We start from the raw sequence: 16,451 nt of genomic DNA, 5'->3' as shown, positions 1-16,451 counted from the left end.
CCTAAAATTTTATCCTCTTTCCTATAATTTACACATTAAAGTGATTTGAGTTTTGTTTGCTATGAAACAAATTTATACTAAGGAACTGAATTTATATATTTAAAGAGTGCTACCCATTTCCAGAGCAAATGAAAATGTACTTGGAGAAACTGAAGGCCTATCAGAAGCTACTAGAGCAAGGCCACACCTATAGGAACTATTCAGATGTGCTGGTTCAGTCATCATTCAGAATTATCTGCTGGCCCTTTTTTGACTTCTCAATACACCCTTCTCATCAGTCATATTAGAGAAATTAGAAAACACAACCCCACCAAGTGTCTACTTTCAGCTTTAGATTCAAATCAGTGAAATCACAGTTCAGGCAGATCTCTGTGTGTCAAAACATAATAGATCCGAAAGTATTTTGACTGAGTCTACCTTGTGTGGTACCGGAAAAATTCTCTTTTCACAAAAGTGCTTTATTGTTCTTTTGGATATTAGTAAGTCAGCATAGGGTATCTTTGCCTGACCTGCTTGGATTCAAAACTCAGCCCGCTCAACCCACTGATAACATCACATAAGAGTGCAAACATTTTGAGAACTGAGTATGGTCCTGCATAGCCTCTTCCAGGAATCAAGAAGTCTACTTTTTTATTTTATTTTATTTTATTTTATTTTATTTTATTTATTTAAGGAGGGAGACATTAATAAAACTGTAGGATAAGAGGGTTACAGCTCCACACAATCCCCACCACCCGATCTCCATATCCCACCCCCTCCCCTGATAGCTTTCCCATTCTCTATCCCTCTGGGAGCATGGACCCAGGGTCATTGTGGGTTGCAGAAGGTAGAAGGTCTGGCTTCTGTAATTGCTTCCCCGCTGAACATGGGCGTTGACTGGTTGGTCCATACTCCCAGTCTGCCTCTCTCTTTCCCTAGTAGGGTGGGGCTCTAAGGAAGCGGAGTTCCAGGACATATTGTCTACTTTTAAGATCGAAAGTACCAAGCACAGCTTTCTCAAACAGTGGTAATAGAGGCTTTGGAAGATTAGACAGTTTAAAGAACACAATACAGATTCTTTGGGCAAATGCACTTGAGAACAATTTCAAAGGTCAATATTCTTCTTCCTAACGAATTCTTCTCCTTGAAAGACTTAAGCTATTTTACTTAGAGATATTAACCCATTTAACTATCAAGCAATTAATTTATCTTATATGATTTTTATGTCCGGCTGAAAATACTAATTTCACTGCTCTAAGTCCTTGCTTTAGCAATACTAAGAAAATGACTTAAAGTATTAAATGTGTGCCTTTATTTTTTTTAAAAAAATCATTTAATGCCTTTTACTTAGTCAAAAAAAAAAAAAAGGAACTCAGTGAAAAGCCTTGATAAAAAGTTCACAGATAAAAACTGAAACAAGCCGAAGAAGTGACTGCATTTGCATAACTTGATCTGCATTTGGAAGAAAGAGTCCACTGAAAACAATGGGAGCTTATCAAATCAGAATTTCACATAGATTTTCCATAGCCCTTCTAATGAATACTGACTCATTGGTCAGCTATGGTAAAAATTTAATGGAGCTTTCAGAAAGGAAATGCACACGTTGGAGTATGTCTAGTGGCTTCATTACATTCTAATGAAAACTGCATTAGGCATCCAGTTTCTCTGTTGTTTGCTGAGACCAATCCAAGCACATTACAGTTATTAATTCGTAAGGATTTTGATGGGGGCCAGACCCTGGCACCTAATTAAAAACTCTTTTATTTTGCAACTGTTATGAAAAGTCTGGATTTTTGTGTCAAGTGGGATTGTTTAGGCAGCTAATCTGGTTTCATATGCATTTTAAAGATGGCAGGAAACATGCTACTGAGAATTAAGAAATGAGAATCTATACCATGAATTCAAGGGCAGACTTGGAGGTGTTGGCATTATATGGGATCATATGAAGTTGATTACATAGAGGACCAAATAATACTCAAAACACTGAAAATGAAATCTGTAGAAAGCAAATGTCTGCTTTAAAGCAGTAAGTAGCAAGTTCCACTCCCAAATGTTTACATTTTAAGATCCTTCCACTATTTTTTTAAATTACTTTATTGGGGAATTAATGTTTACATGTTCCACTGTTTTAATGATGTGTATGTCTACCCTTCTTCATATCCATAATTAATTTGGTGTTAAATGTTTGTGTGTGTGTGTGTGTGTGTGTGTGTGTGTGATATTTTCACTCATTTGAAATGGACTTGGATGGGTAGCTGAAAGAATCATTGTTAACTATTTAAATAAGTGTCATAATAAGTATCAAATAAAAAGTTAAATATTTTAAATCCCATTTTGACCTTTTCCTGACTTTCTTTTTTTTTTTTTTTGCCTCCAGGGTTATGCTTCAGCAGCCACTTTTTCCACTTTGTTGTCATTACTGTATTGTTATTTTTGCTGCTGCTGTTGTTGCTGGATAGGACAGAGAGAAATTAGAAGAGGAGGGGAAGAAGACAGAGAGAGGGAGAGAAAGACACTTGCAGATCCCTTTGTAGGTGGGGTGCCGGGGGATGCTTGTGCCAGTCCTTGTACTTTGCTCCACGTGTGCTTAATCTGGTGCGCTACCCTGGCCTTGTTTCCTAACAATCTTTCGCATAAACTTTTGACTTCTATAAAGATAAGCCTTCTGACTGTCCGCAGTACTTTTTTTTTTCCTTTCAAATGTGGGTTAGGACCTCCACATGCACAATGCCATCTTCACCCTTCTCAACTCAATTTTTACAATTTAATTTTATAAAGAGACAGACATTTATATGTGCAAAGAGGAGAGACATCACAGTGCCGCCACATCATGGCGCACTCTTGCAGGTCACCTGCCTTGCACTGGGTACTGTTCATACTGCACGTGAATTGTTTTCTGGTACTCAGCATTCCTTTTAAAAGTTTATTTCATCCCATCTTCAAATTATGTCTTATATTTAGTTTTCTAACTCTGTCAATTGGTTATAAAATCAAAAGTTGGACAATAATGGACTCCATACATTTTCTTATTAGGAAAATCAGATATTTTGCATATGTAGTCTGTAAGGTGCTTTCCAGTTAAAGAAACTCACTATATCATTGACTTCACCTAGCCAATCACTTTTTCATCTAATTGGCACATTAATAATAGCATCATGGGGAGGCAAAAAGGTTTTCCTGCCTGAGGCTCTGAAGTCCCAGGGTCAATTCCCAGCACCACCATCAGTCAGAGCGGAACAGGACTCTGTATATCTCTCTCATTAAAATAACTACAATAATTTAAAATATATATATATTAAATAATAATAGTAATGAATAGTAATAGTATAAACAAAATAGGGCATTTAATGAACATGTTTCATAAACTCTTAATTTTTTTGCATAGATTCATTCATTTATTCTTCTCAGTAGTCCTCTCAACAGTGAATATAAATATCTCCATTAAACATACAAGCAATCTGTGACTCAAAAAAAGAAGCCATAACTTTGCCAGTGTCTGTATGAATGGATGATAGAATCAAGGCCTAAATTCTAATTATTCTAATGCGACAGACTGGCATTCTATTCTGGCGGTTAGGTTGATTTAGCGATTTTATTCTTTAGATCTCCTTGAAAAAAATATCTTCTTATTTCATTTTAGATTGAATTCTCATAGCACCAAATCTCAAATCCCTGAGGTTTCGTAACACTAGTTTGTCTTACTCTCTTGTGAACATTGAAACTAGACTAAGACTAGGTGGTCAGGTAACAGATTATCCAAGTCAAGACCCTTCTCAGTGAAAAGGGCTCCTGATGTTAAGTAACTGGCAACAGAAAGTGTAAACTGGGGACAGAGACACATAGGGAAATGAGGTCATTCTGAGAGGCCAGTGGGATATCCCTTCTCGAATTCTTGTGCAAAACCCAGATCTTTGAGGACAAAACTAGTTTTTTGTTTTGTTTTTTAATGTTTTATGGTGCCACCTTTATTTTCTTGAGATTAGTTTTCTCAACTACTTTTTCCTTTATTAGATAGAAGAAAATGTAATAAGCAACCTAAAAAGAATAAAATATCCTGATACTCCTCTAGAGCTGAACAGCTCTGGACACAGAGGCACATTCATTTATCATTGTTACAGTAAAAATATAAAATGTCCTATACCTTTAATAAGTCCCTTTTCTTGCAGAGTTTTCAGAGAAGGTCTCCGGGTAATAAACTTCTTTAATCTGCTTTTAACTCGGTTTTTGTCGCTTGTATCAGAAGCACTGTGATGTAGCCGGAACACTGGAGATTGAAAAAAAAAAAGAGCAGGGACATTCAGTAAATTTCTTCTTTATGATTATTACCTTATGCAAATATGAATAGAAATAGCAGTTATGGAACAACTACCTGAATTGATAGCCTTGGTCCTTCTCTCTAGGCAGGGCAAACAAATAAAGTCTGTCTATATTGAAATATTAGCTTTATTGTAACGTAAATGTTCTGTGAGAATGTGGGAACCTTATTTATTCATAATTTATCTTCACACTCATTTCCTCATAGTTCACATGCTAACCATCATAAGGGTAAGTCCATCCATCTATATATATATAAATTCAAAATTATGTTTAGTGTAAACAAATTCATCTAAATATGTTTAAAATTGCTAATTTCAATTTATTATGATTATATCCTACCTAAGGTGATTCAGATGTTTTTGAAGTTCTCATCTGTGCAAATAAACTTGTCAATTTCTTTATTTTATTACTATTGCAACTGCTAGAGTTTTAGCACTCTGGGATAACTTTTTCAGATAGAAAAAGACACAGAGGTAGAGAGAAAAAGAGAGAGACAAAGAATGAACACAGAACTGAAGCTTCTTCCAATGTGCTGGGGGGCCTGGCTTAAACCTGGGTTGTATGCATGGTCAAAGCAAGTGCCCTGTTAGGATGAGCTATTTTTCTCGCCCTTTGTCACTTTTCCCCCCATTTTATTGGGGGTTTAATCATAGTTAACAGTATAGTTGTTGATACGTGAGTACAGTTTCTCATCTCCTCATGATAAGTGTCTACAGAACACTCTCACTCTCAACTTAGAACCTATTCCAACAATAACAATGACAACAACAATAATAATAACAACAACGATAAACAACAAGGGCAACAGAAGGAAAAAAATAGCCTTCCTCCTTCCCCCAAGTCCTTTGCTTTGGTGCAATACACCCCACCCTGTCCAAGTTTCACTTTGTGTTTTCCTGTTCTGTCCACCTATAAGTGAAATAATCTGGCATTTGTTCTCCTTTTTAATGCCAGCTCTACATGACTTCCTGTTTTTTGAATGATATATTTCTTACTTTTTCTATTGATATGAAATTTCCACCAGTTGTAGGTGAAATTATCAACCACAAATTGCCCAAATCACTGTTTTTTTTTTTTAATCTTACCCTTTATCTAAAGTTAAGCATGTGTCAAATTAATTGCTGACTTGTATTTGCTGAGTAGCAGGCTCCACACTAAAGGATCTCAACTAAATAATGAATATTAGCAGTTAAATTTGGGTCCCTCATTAAAGAGAGGCTCTACCTATGAGGTATACTATCATTAGTGACTGATCGGAATCTATTATCTCCTTGGGATAAGATAGAAATCTTTACTGGGACCTTCACTGGCCTAACCCCAATTACAGATATAAAATCAAATATCTGATATTTATCGATCTCCTATGTATTAAATGAGTTGGCTGTAGAAATACATTTAATAGTATTTGAAGAAATTCAATGTTGGGATGATGGGGAAGAGAGCTCACTGGGTAAGACATCAGCCTTGCCATTCTTGTGAACCAGGCTAGAGACCCCTCACCACATGGATTGGCTATAAAGGTGGAGGAAGTTGCAGCCTTGTGGTATCTCTCTGATGAAAGAAAAAAGAAAAGAAGACCTTTAGAGGTAAAAAAAAAAACAAAAAAAAAAACAATATAATTTACATGCAAGACAGTAAAGCAGTAAAACTGTGTGAATGAGACTCCATTCCACCTAAATAAATAAATGAATAAACAAATGAAAAAATTGGCAATCGTTTATGTTTGAAGGAATGGTTTTATAAAGTGAGAGTTGTGGATGTTCTCAGCACTCCAATGTTCAGCAGGTCCAAGGGAGTCTGAGACTCTAGGGCAGTTGCCTTTGGTTTTTGGCAATCTTGTTCCCTTACTTTTATGTACAATATAAATTTTATCAAATACTACCATTTTGTATGTAAGTCTTTGTTTTAGACCTGTGCCAACTATAATGGTATCCAAAAGTCACATAGTTATTAGGCACTTAAAGTATAGTGTGTATGTATGTGTGAGAGAGAGAAAGAGACAAACAAAGTAAAAGAGAGAAAACAGAGCACTGTTGTCATACGGTGGTGCTGGACCTCATGCATGTGAAACAAATGGATTACCAGTGAACTGCTGCCCCAGACATTAATCACTGGAAATACAGCAATGACATAGGTTGACAATGTAATGTTTTGACTAATTTTGAATAAACTGGCTATACTATCAACATTTTTTGTATTATTAAAACTTATTTTCTCTTACATTAAAAGCACGGCTGCCAGAGACATTAACTTATACATTTGGCTCTGGTACTTCACAAATTACTGCTAGCTAATTAAAATGATTAAGAAAAGACAAACGCAAACTGGCCACCTACAATATAGATGGTAGTGTTGCATTTAACTGTTTTGATAAAAGTGCATATGATTTGTGTAGATATAATATAGCATGGTAAGGAATATGGAAGTACTGTGTAAGAGATTAAGGGAGAAGAGGAATTGACCTCTGGCTGTTTTGGAGAAATAGCAAGAACTGTTAGAACCTGTGCATATAGCAGTCATCTTTATAGAACCATGAATATCTTTCCTGGAGACAGACTTGAATGCCAGCTTCCATTTCCTGATGCCACAACGGACTCAAAATGACATGATTAGAGGCCTCAGCTTAAGCATCATAATGTACTATTCTGACATGGTTATCTTGTCAACTTTGCTTTAGGTCCAGACAGTGGGAAGACCATCAGTTGTATTTGATCTGCCTTGCCAGACAGCTATAGTCAAGGACATGGAACTGAGTTCTAGTACTGGAGAATGAAGGAAAAACATGTCTCTCTGTGGGAAATTTCATGGTCAAAGCTGCCTTTACAATGACATGGTATAATCAATTTAGACTTTCTCAGCTTACTTGAGATGATATTTTTCTGATCTAACTTCATTCTCTAAATCATGTCATCAAGGAATATAAAATGAATGGAGGTATTTTTTCCCCCAGCCATTTTAGAATGAATAAAATCAGTATGATTGGAAAATACTTTATAAATTAAAAGTATATATTCAACATTAATGTGAATGCATTGCAATAATTACATAGTCAATTATATCTTCTCGGAACCCCCTAGGAACTCTAGTGATAGCATTCTTAATTAGAAAAATACATGTATGTTAGATTGTTTTCAATACCACCATCTGGCTCCACATGTGAGAAATGGATTCAAGAGGCATTCTTTTTAAAAATATTTTTTAAATGCTTTATCTTATTTCCTTCTTATACACATTGAGAAGTTAGCAAAGTCTTGGATACAACTGCAATGTTTTTTTTTAACAAAGCCAAGCTCTCCAAAGTTGTCTCTAATGATGACTTTCCTGGAGACAGACGAGAGTGTCAACTTCCATTTCCTGATACCATAAATAATCATGCTCAGATGACAAGTCAAATTACAAGGGCTTTACCATCACTCCTCCACATTTTGTTTTTAAGAGTTGTAAAGAAGTTAAAATCAATAGAGGATTATAATATACAGCACACTTTTTACTAACCAAAGAACTTGTAAGTGCTATAAATACAAACTAAAAATGCAAAATTTACATGGTAACAAAGCAAAGTCCATCGCTGGGTCCCTGTAAACAACAGTAAAAGTCTCTGAGTATTGTGGTTTGCAAATCTGATTCTAACAGCCAAACTTATAGAACAGTTTATGCTTTTCTGTTGTCAAGGGAGAAAAACTTGCCAAATTGTTCATTTTAAGTAAATACAACATAGCCAATTAAGGAAAGCAAAATTTAAACACATGCCTATGATAATCAGGACATAGTTTGCTTCTGATTTCACTACTGATTTTAACAGAACAGTGTTCCTTCCATTTTCCCACAGCACCCAAGTGACCCCACACATACTTTTAGAAACTTGTAATCACACAGTGCAAATAAAAGGACACTTTACTGGAAAATACACAGTGCGGTACAATAATCCATCATTTATGAAAAATAGAATTCAGCCTTTTCTTTTCCCTCAGAGAATCAACTACTTTTTGAGGGCGAGCTTACTGCAATTTAAAGATTTATGTTAAGCCAATGAGTAGTCCCCCCCCCCCATTCTCATTTAAGCTTTTTATGCAAAAATGAAAAAGAGACTAGAGAGATAAGGGTTTAAATTCCAAAGAATTTAATCTGATTTACAGAGGAATCCCTCAACTCTACATATTTTTCACCTCGATAAAAAGTTAACTTGGATTAGATTAATTTTCCAGGTTTTCTAAAGTTTATTTTATTTCCTTTGTGTCTTCTCTCTCTCTCTCTCTTTCACTGGTGGGTGATCTTTTTCTTTCAAGCCCAAAACACATAGAATATTTTTCAGTCTAACTATTTTGAATAACAATATGCAGTTTTAAGTCTCAACACACACAGGCCAAAGGCATTAGTTTTAAGCACCATTCTTAACCAGTGGAGAGATTTAATTGGTGTTAAAGCTGCTTGCACCAGAGGATAGTTAGGATTGTGGGCTTTTAAAGATGATCTTCAATAAATATCATTACATATGATAATGGGAATTATGCCAACACAAATTTTATACCTGGCACAGCCATTATGGTAGGAATGGTTATTGTAATGAATGTCCCTTGTCTATTTATTTCTCAACTTTAGTAATGGGACAGGGAAGCAATATAATTTGGATGATGAGTATTCACTACCATTCTGTTAAGGGGTGGGAACCACAAAAGAAAACCCTCAAATCTTCCAGAATTCAATGGTTTGTATAATATGATCCAGAATTGTGCATCCGCCAAAATTTCTCTTACTGGGGACCTTATTTTGAAATACCCCCTTTTCCTGCCAAACGGCTGTTCTCGCGGTATTCCCATGTTACAATTACATGTTGTTGTTATTATTTTATTTTATTTTTTAAATTTGGAAAGGCTGGGGGAGCTAACATTTCAAAAATGTTGCCAGTGGAAAGAAGAGTTGCCACACTTCAGCAACCCTGTTACAGACAACTTTCTAGGTTACGCGTTCTCACTTCATTGGTGAGGCTTTTCCACAGGGATCCACATCAACTGTAGATAGTTTTGGTAGCAGCTAATAGTTCTTAACATTGGGAATCTAGGTGGATATTCAGGGCAGAGCTGCAAACAGCTGTTCAGTGAAATCATTTTATCACACTGCAGTGTCTGAGAATGAGAGGGAGATCCAGAGCAAAATGACAAAATAAGGTTATATCAGGCCCTTAATCCCCAGAGATTCCAAAGACACTTCTCAAACCCTTACATGAATTATGTCACAAATTACTCAGTTGTTTCCACTCACATTTTACAAAACCATCTTTTTGTATTTAAAATTACTCTATTGCACCACTTTATAAATTACCAAAGGAAGAGTACCGTAAATTGATTGAAAAAGAAAAAAAAAAAGTGTATTCAGTTTCTTTCATCCTCTCTGTCTGATTCCTTTCTGGGACATACATACTTGTGCTAATTCCTGCGACTGTAATAAACACCATCCCTTCACCACCACCACCACCAGCATATGCTTTTAGAGCTTATAGATCCTTGTACATAACTTCCTCTGTCCGAGTGGGCAAAAGAGTTAAGTTTGGGCTTAATGTACCGTTGGTCATTTAATATCTTTTTTTCCACATGCTTAATGTATATAAGTCATAATTTCAAACTCCAGCTAGCAGCCTGAGAAACTAAGTTATTGAAGTTTTAACTGGCTTACTTGAAACACAAATCATGATTAAATCTGGAAATAATTGGAAGAGGGGATACAGGGATTTTTAACAGTAGTGCTTTGTTTTAACCATTTTATTCCCACTTAAATACTATAGAAATACAAAACAAATGATCAGATTCAAAGCAGAAGGTCAGAATCTATACAATGAAAATGTTTAATTTTAGTTAAAAGTATCTAGGTAAATAGCAAGCTGTAACCATATTTTTACATTCTCAGCATCAGTAAAGAGTTGACAGTTTACTGTGATGTCCTTCTCCAGCTAATGGGCATTCTATGATTACTTTCCCCAAATAAATGTAATATGTATATATGTTTTTCTACCTCTAGTGCATTCACCTGTCTCTGATGTGAATTCATTACTGTCTTTGCATGTGTCCTTGTATTACTTTTGGTGAAAATCAAATTTATTTTTTGTTAAAAATGTTTATCTACAGTATGAGTCAGTGTGTTTTATTTAAGCTCTACAATACAGCATGAACATTGATGTTTGTACTAGTGTTGATAGAGTTGAAACATTTTATCATTTTTGTTGATGTAACATTATTGATAACATCATATAAGTGTCAGGCGTGTATCACTGGGGCCAGGTAGTGGCGTGCCTGGTTAAGTACACACACTACAGTGAGCAAGGACCCAGGTCCTAGCCCCTGGTCCTCCTTTGCAGCGGGAAATCTTCAAGATTGGTAAAGTACAGATGCAGGTGTCTCTCTTTCTTAGTTTATTTACTTGGTTGGTTTCTTGTGTACGACACATTATTAAGTCATATGATGTTTCACTTTTTGTCATTTGATTTACTTCACTTACCATAATACAGGGTGTATTTATATCCTTTAAATGATCTTTATTAAATATTAGAATGAGTTATGTCCTAGATACAGAAAATAGGACACAGTGGCCAAGGAGGTGGCTCCGTGATGGAGTGTATGTAGGCTTAGCATTATTAGAACCCAAATTCAATCCCCGGAACCAGATGTATGCTAATTGTGATGCTCTGCTTCTCTCTTGCATTTCTGTGTTCTTAACTCTTTTGCTAGCTCCTAATTTTATTTTTATTGGGGAAGGGGATCTACGGTTTCAGTAGATACAACTGTTGTTACATGTGTAATATTTCTTAGTTTTTTGCAAAACACTCTAACCCTCAGCCTAGGTTTTCCTTCACCTTCACACTATCATGCACCAGGACTTGAAAGGCCCCCCCCTTGTGCCCCCCACTCACCCATCCACACACATCTAGAGTCCTTCACTTTGGTACAGTACATCAAACACAGTCCCAGTTCAACTCTGTATATCCCTTTTCTGTTCTTATTTCTCAACATCTGCCTATGAGAAAGATCACCCCATATCCATCCTTCTCTTTATGGCTTAGCTCACTTAACATGATTCCTTCAAGATCCATCAAAGATGAGGTGCAGAAGGTGAATTCATCATTCTTAAAGTAATTAGGAGTCCACTGTGCAGCTATAACACAGCTTTCTTAGGCATTCCTCTGTTGTTGGACACCTAGGGTGCTTCCAGGTTCGCGCTATAACAAATTGTGCTACTATGAACATAGGTATACACAGAGCTTTTTGGATGGGTAAGTTTGATTACTTAGGATATATCATTATTTATTTATTTAATATGCGATAACTGAGTCAAATGAAAGGAGCATATTATATCAGTCTGCAAATGTGAACATCAGAGAACACAATTCAATACTAAACATGGCAGTCATAGGCATAGCAATTCCACCACAGAAGTAAAAATGTGGTACAGTTGTAGGGAATCAATACTTAGGTCATTAATACTTGTCTTGCATAGAAGGCAAAAATTAATAATATGGAAGTAGAGATGTATGATGGCCCCTTCCACAAGAAAAACAAACAAACAAACAAAAAGACTAGCAACTGGGCTGGGGAGATAGCATAATAGTTATGCAAAAGACTCTCATCCCTGAGGTTTTGAGGTCTCAAGTTCAATCCCCAGCACCACCATAAGTCAGAGAGGAAGAGTTCTCTGGTCTCTGTCTCTCTTCTTCTCTAATTAAAAATATGTAAATAATATGACAGATTACTTTTTAGAAATTAGAAACCTTGCCAAACATCAATTTCTCATTCCCTCCCTGGACTCCTTGCATCATATACATATTTTTCCCCCAAAAGACGAACCAGAAGCACGCCCAACTCAAATTAGTCCCAGGGGAAAACATTTATTTATTTTTTATTATCTTTATTTATTGGATAGAGAGTCAGAAACTGAGAGACACCTGCAGCCCTGCTTCACCACTTGTGCTTACCACCTGCAGGTGGACAGTGGGGGCTTGAACTCGGGTCGTTGAGCACTGTAATGTGTTGGCTTAACTAGGTGTGCCACCACCCAGCCGCCCAAGGGAAAACATTTATATCTAAAAATTATTTGGCTTTTTTCTCAAACAAAAGAAGGGGCTGGGTGTTAGTGCATCTAGTTAAGTGCACATAGTACTATGCTCAAGGACCCGGGTTTGAGACCCCACTCCCGTCTGCAGCAGGGACGCTTCATGAGCTTTGAAACAGGTCTGCAGGTGTCCATCTTTCACTTCCTCTATCCCCACCCCCTCAATTTCTCTCTGTCTTACTGAATGAAAATAAAGCAAAACAAAAACAAAAAGCCAATAGAAGCCATGGATTCGTAGTGCTGGCACCCAAACCCAGCAACTGGAGGGGGAAAAAAAAAAGAAAGAAAGAAATCTCACTCTACTGAGTATCCTGAGTATTGCTTGTTTAAGTCCTGCATGCTGGAATAAGAGTTCAGAATCCGTAGTTAGGCTGAGTAGTAGAAAAAGGCCCTAACCTGTGACCTCTTATCAGCAATTAATAAAATGCTATGGTTTTCAAAATATGTAACTTCTTCTTTTGTTTCTCACACATTTCTAGTCACTGGATTTTTCAATTTCAGCTTTGTTATATAATCTTACTAGGGTGTGGGATGCATTGGATCGACCTTCTCGTGGTGCATCCCGTGAGTACCCATTCATTGGGGAAACTGACAATCCTTCCTAGCCGACTGAATCCACATGGATAACAGTCACTTTCAAAGCCAGCAACAAGCAGCTCCTGACAGCTTTCAACCTGATGCTGTTGACTGGCTACGGAAGAAGGGCAAACGCTAGAAGAAGAACTAGGGTGTCATTCAAGCCTTGTACGTTTTCTGTACCTCCATCCCATCATTTATTGTATATATTAAATGCCTTGCTATACACAAAATACCCAACACAACACATAGTATATAATAAGCAATAAATAAAAGCTAAAGAATATTATTAATTAGGACATTTTTACAGATACACTGAAGCTAAGACACCTTGTAATGAACAGCAGATAAGTAGAAAAGGTAATAAGGGGAGTCGGGTGGTAGTGCAACGGGTTAAGAGCACAAGACGCAAAGTGCAAGGACCTGCCTAAGGATCCTGGTTGGAGCCCCTGGCTCCCCACCTGCAGGGGGCGGTCGCTTCACAGGAGGTGAAGCCGGTCTGCAGGTGTCTGTCTTTCTCTCCCCCTCCTCTCTCCATTTCTCTCCGTCCTATCCAACAACAACGGTGATATCAATAACAACAACAACAACTGCAACCAAAGGGAATAAATAAATATTTTTTTTAGAGAAGAAGAGGTGACATGAAAAGTGTAGTCCTCTCCTTGCATCCCGGTGCCATTCACTTTTTCAACATTTACTGAGAATTTTTATGTCTCTAGTAGTACTGAAAATTGTGCTCTTAACCATCACATAAATCAAATATACATTAATTTAAATAAAATTAAATGTATTAGTATATTAACTGACTATTATTAGGGCCTCAGTTAAAACTGTGTATGTAACCCCAAGAGTTTATCTGTGATTAATTTCAGCTAGGTAGAGTGTATTGCAAAGACTTTGAACATGTGTTGAAGAAATCATCGGGTTTTGAAGGAATATCCATTAAAGACTTTCTGAACTGTGACAATGGATATTGACAACACTTGTCAAACTAAACCACTATTGATTGGCTCACATCATGTGTATAGTAAAACCAATTTCTTTCAAGTGCTTCTTCCTAACTGAAATACATTATTTCAGCCTTCCTCTATGTTTATTATAACACCCAACCTCATCACAGGGAACACATCCAGCAAAAAGGTTTCACAATGAAAGCGCCAAGCAAACTGCAATGGAGAAGGGAAGGCACTTAGCAATCTAAAGACTCTTGTGCTGTCAGTTCTATTCCTTTGGAAAATATCGATCTCCTGCAGAGACATGTTTTTATTTTACAGTCCTCTTGAATATGGAAAGATCATGGGCTAACAGAGCTTTGCTATTGTTTCATGATCCCATGACTCTCATGGTTTCTAACCCTGAATGAAACTATTTTAAGTGCTATGTGTATGTTTAAATTGTGGGAAAGAAAGTGTTTATGTTGAGCCACTGCTCCCTTGACCACAAACATACACAATTCTATACACACACACACCATGGATTTGATTTTTCCCAAACCTTTGAATGTTTTTCTCAAGTGACTCAGTGATTCAGGCCAACTTTGTTCATATGCTGCATATTGTCCAATTTTATTATTAATTTGCATTTGCATTGTGCCTGTCTTCTCAAAAGGGCACATTTCATACTGGAACACTACTTTTACTTAACGAAGAACAGTTTTTGTAATACTCCTATGAGTAGGAATTTTTTTTTTTTTAATTTTAGAAGATTCCTAAACAAAAATCTAAAGACATACCTTCCATAAACACTGGCAGATCATTTCTTATGGATCTTGAAGTATCCAAGGGGCATCCCATGTCCCAAAGAACCTTTAGATTTAGTTTTTACTATACTATTCAAAAGTTCCGTTTACTTTATAAAAATACCTCAGGAAAGCAGGGAATTCTTAATTTTTAGAATAATGTTCCTGGGATTTCTAAAATTGTCATCTTTTAAAATTAATTCTTATCATGTGAAGAAGTGATTTGATGCTATAACAACAGATTTCAATAACTCTATAAAACATTTTAATAACATCTGTTAGAGTGATGCTACTTTATTTATTTATTTATTTTTGCTCCCATCCTATGTATGCCTGGAAATATAAAGAAAAAAAAAATGTTTAGAAGGTTGGCCAATGTTACCAGAGTAAAATTTATTTGTCTTTAAAGCCTCTTCTTAAGTTACAGGTCCCAAATATACTTGAATGTAGATAAGGATTCCATTGAGTCTTATTTCCTGCCCCATGATGTGGCCCAGGAGAATGGCTGCACTCAGCACCCTGGGCCTTGTCCTTCCTCTGGCTATGCCCCTTGGCCATGGCCTCCTCACCCCCACATTCCTCAGATATGAGACAGACTCCTGGCCTTGGGCCTATTCTTTTGGAACTCTCTTAGGGGTCACTCTGTCCTGAAGAAGAGTAGGCTGGCTGTCAGAAATGTAGCCTCTTGTGCCTTTTTATTTTTTAGAACAGCGGCCACTAGGAAATGTCAGGCCAGAGTCAGTTAGCCTCTTACAAAATAGTTTTATTGGGACAGACCCTACTCTTAGTGGCATCATTTTGACATGAGCTTCGAGCTATTTCCTCCAGAGTGTGTGTGCCACTGGGACTTCTCACACAGGGAGTGCATTGAAAATGCAGAGGGTTCCCTGAGCAGCTCTGAGGGCACAGTATGTCTGTCAGCTATGGCTAAATGATGGGGGTAGTAGGGTGATCTACCCTCACAAAAGCTGATGGACAGCTGCAATTCGCAGCTGGCAATGAGTTTATGCTTGCTTAACAAAGATCTAGCTGGAACCCCATGAATGCTTGCCGAGTCTGCAGCAGTCAAAATCTGTAACATACATTTCTATAAAAAAAAAAAAAAAAGGAAAAACATATAGAAAAAAATTCATTCTGACACTTAAACTGGTTAAAAATATAAACTTTTTCATTTGCTGTCTATTTAACATCCTTTGTTGAGATCATGGCCACCCTGTCAGTGACAGATAAAACCATTTCTTGTTCTCTGACCACATCTTCAAATGAACTCTTCCTTCCATGCAAAATATAGTGATGGAAAATTTATTTTCTCCTTCAAACCGATTATTCTCCCCAATAATTTATGTCATAATTGTAATCAAATTGCTGCATTTTTGTTTGTTTGTTTGTTTTGTTTTGTTTGCCCTCGACTTTGCTCCTCAAATGACCCCATTCTTGGGAATAATTCATGATAAAGACACAGAAATGTGAAATGTTAAGTCTGGAGTGAACTTGAAAAACATAAATGCTTCTAACTTTTGAGATGGAGAAAGTCACCCAGATTGTTTAAGTTACTTGACTAAGGCCACCTAGGAAGTAGCAGGATCAAGATTCAAATCCAAATTTCTTAAACACCTCATATGGGAGTCGGTCAGCACATCCCTATTTGTTTTTAAGCCTAGATTCAATTTTTGTTAGAAAAGCTGTCTCTAAACACAGAAAGCTATTTCAGGAAAGCCAAAGCCAGTTTTGTTGATTTAAGCAC

The 16,451-nt window shown here is 36.7% G+C and overlaps 1 protein-coding gene across 2 annotated transcripts in view; it reads right to left on the bottom strand.

Annotated features, from left to right (window-relative positions):
- Positions 1-16,451, bottom strand: part of ARHGAP15 (Rho GTPase activating protein 15) — a 785,763-nt gene that overhangs the window by 318,526 nt on the left and 450,786 nt on the right. For both annotated transcript variants that reach the window (XM_060178060.1, XM_007539658.3), the window contains exon 9: positions 4,121-4,243. In XM_060178060.1, the coding sequence (XP_060034043.1) occupies positions 4,121-4,243 (123 nt within the window). The remainder of the gene's footprint in view (positions 1-4,120; positions 4,244-16,451) is intronic.

The sequence above is a fragment of the Erinaceus europaeus genome, chromosome 18 (genome assembly GCF_950295315.1).
Source record: "Erinaceus europaeus chromosome 18, mEriEur2.1, whole genome shotgun sequence".
NCBI classification, from domain to species: Eukaryota; Metazoa; Chordata; class Mammalia; order Eulipotyphla; family Erinaceidae; genus Erinaceus; species Erinaceus europaeus.
Note: the sequence above shows the minus strand (reverse complement) of the source record. Positions and strands in the feature narration are given on the sequence as shown.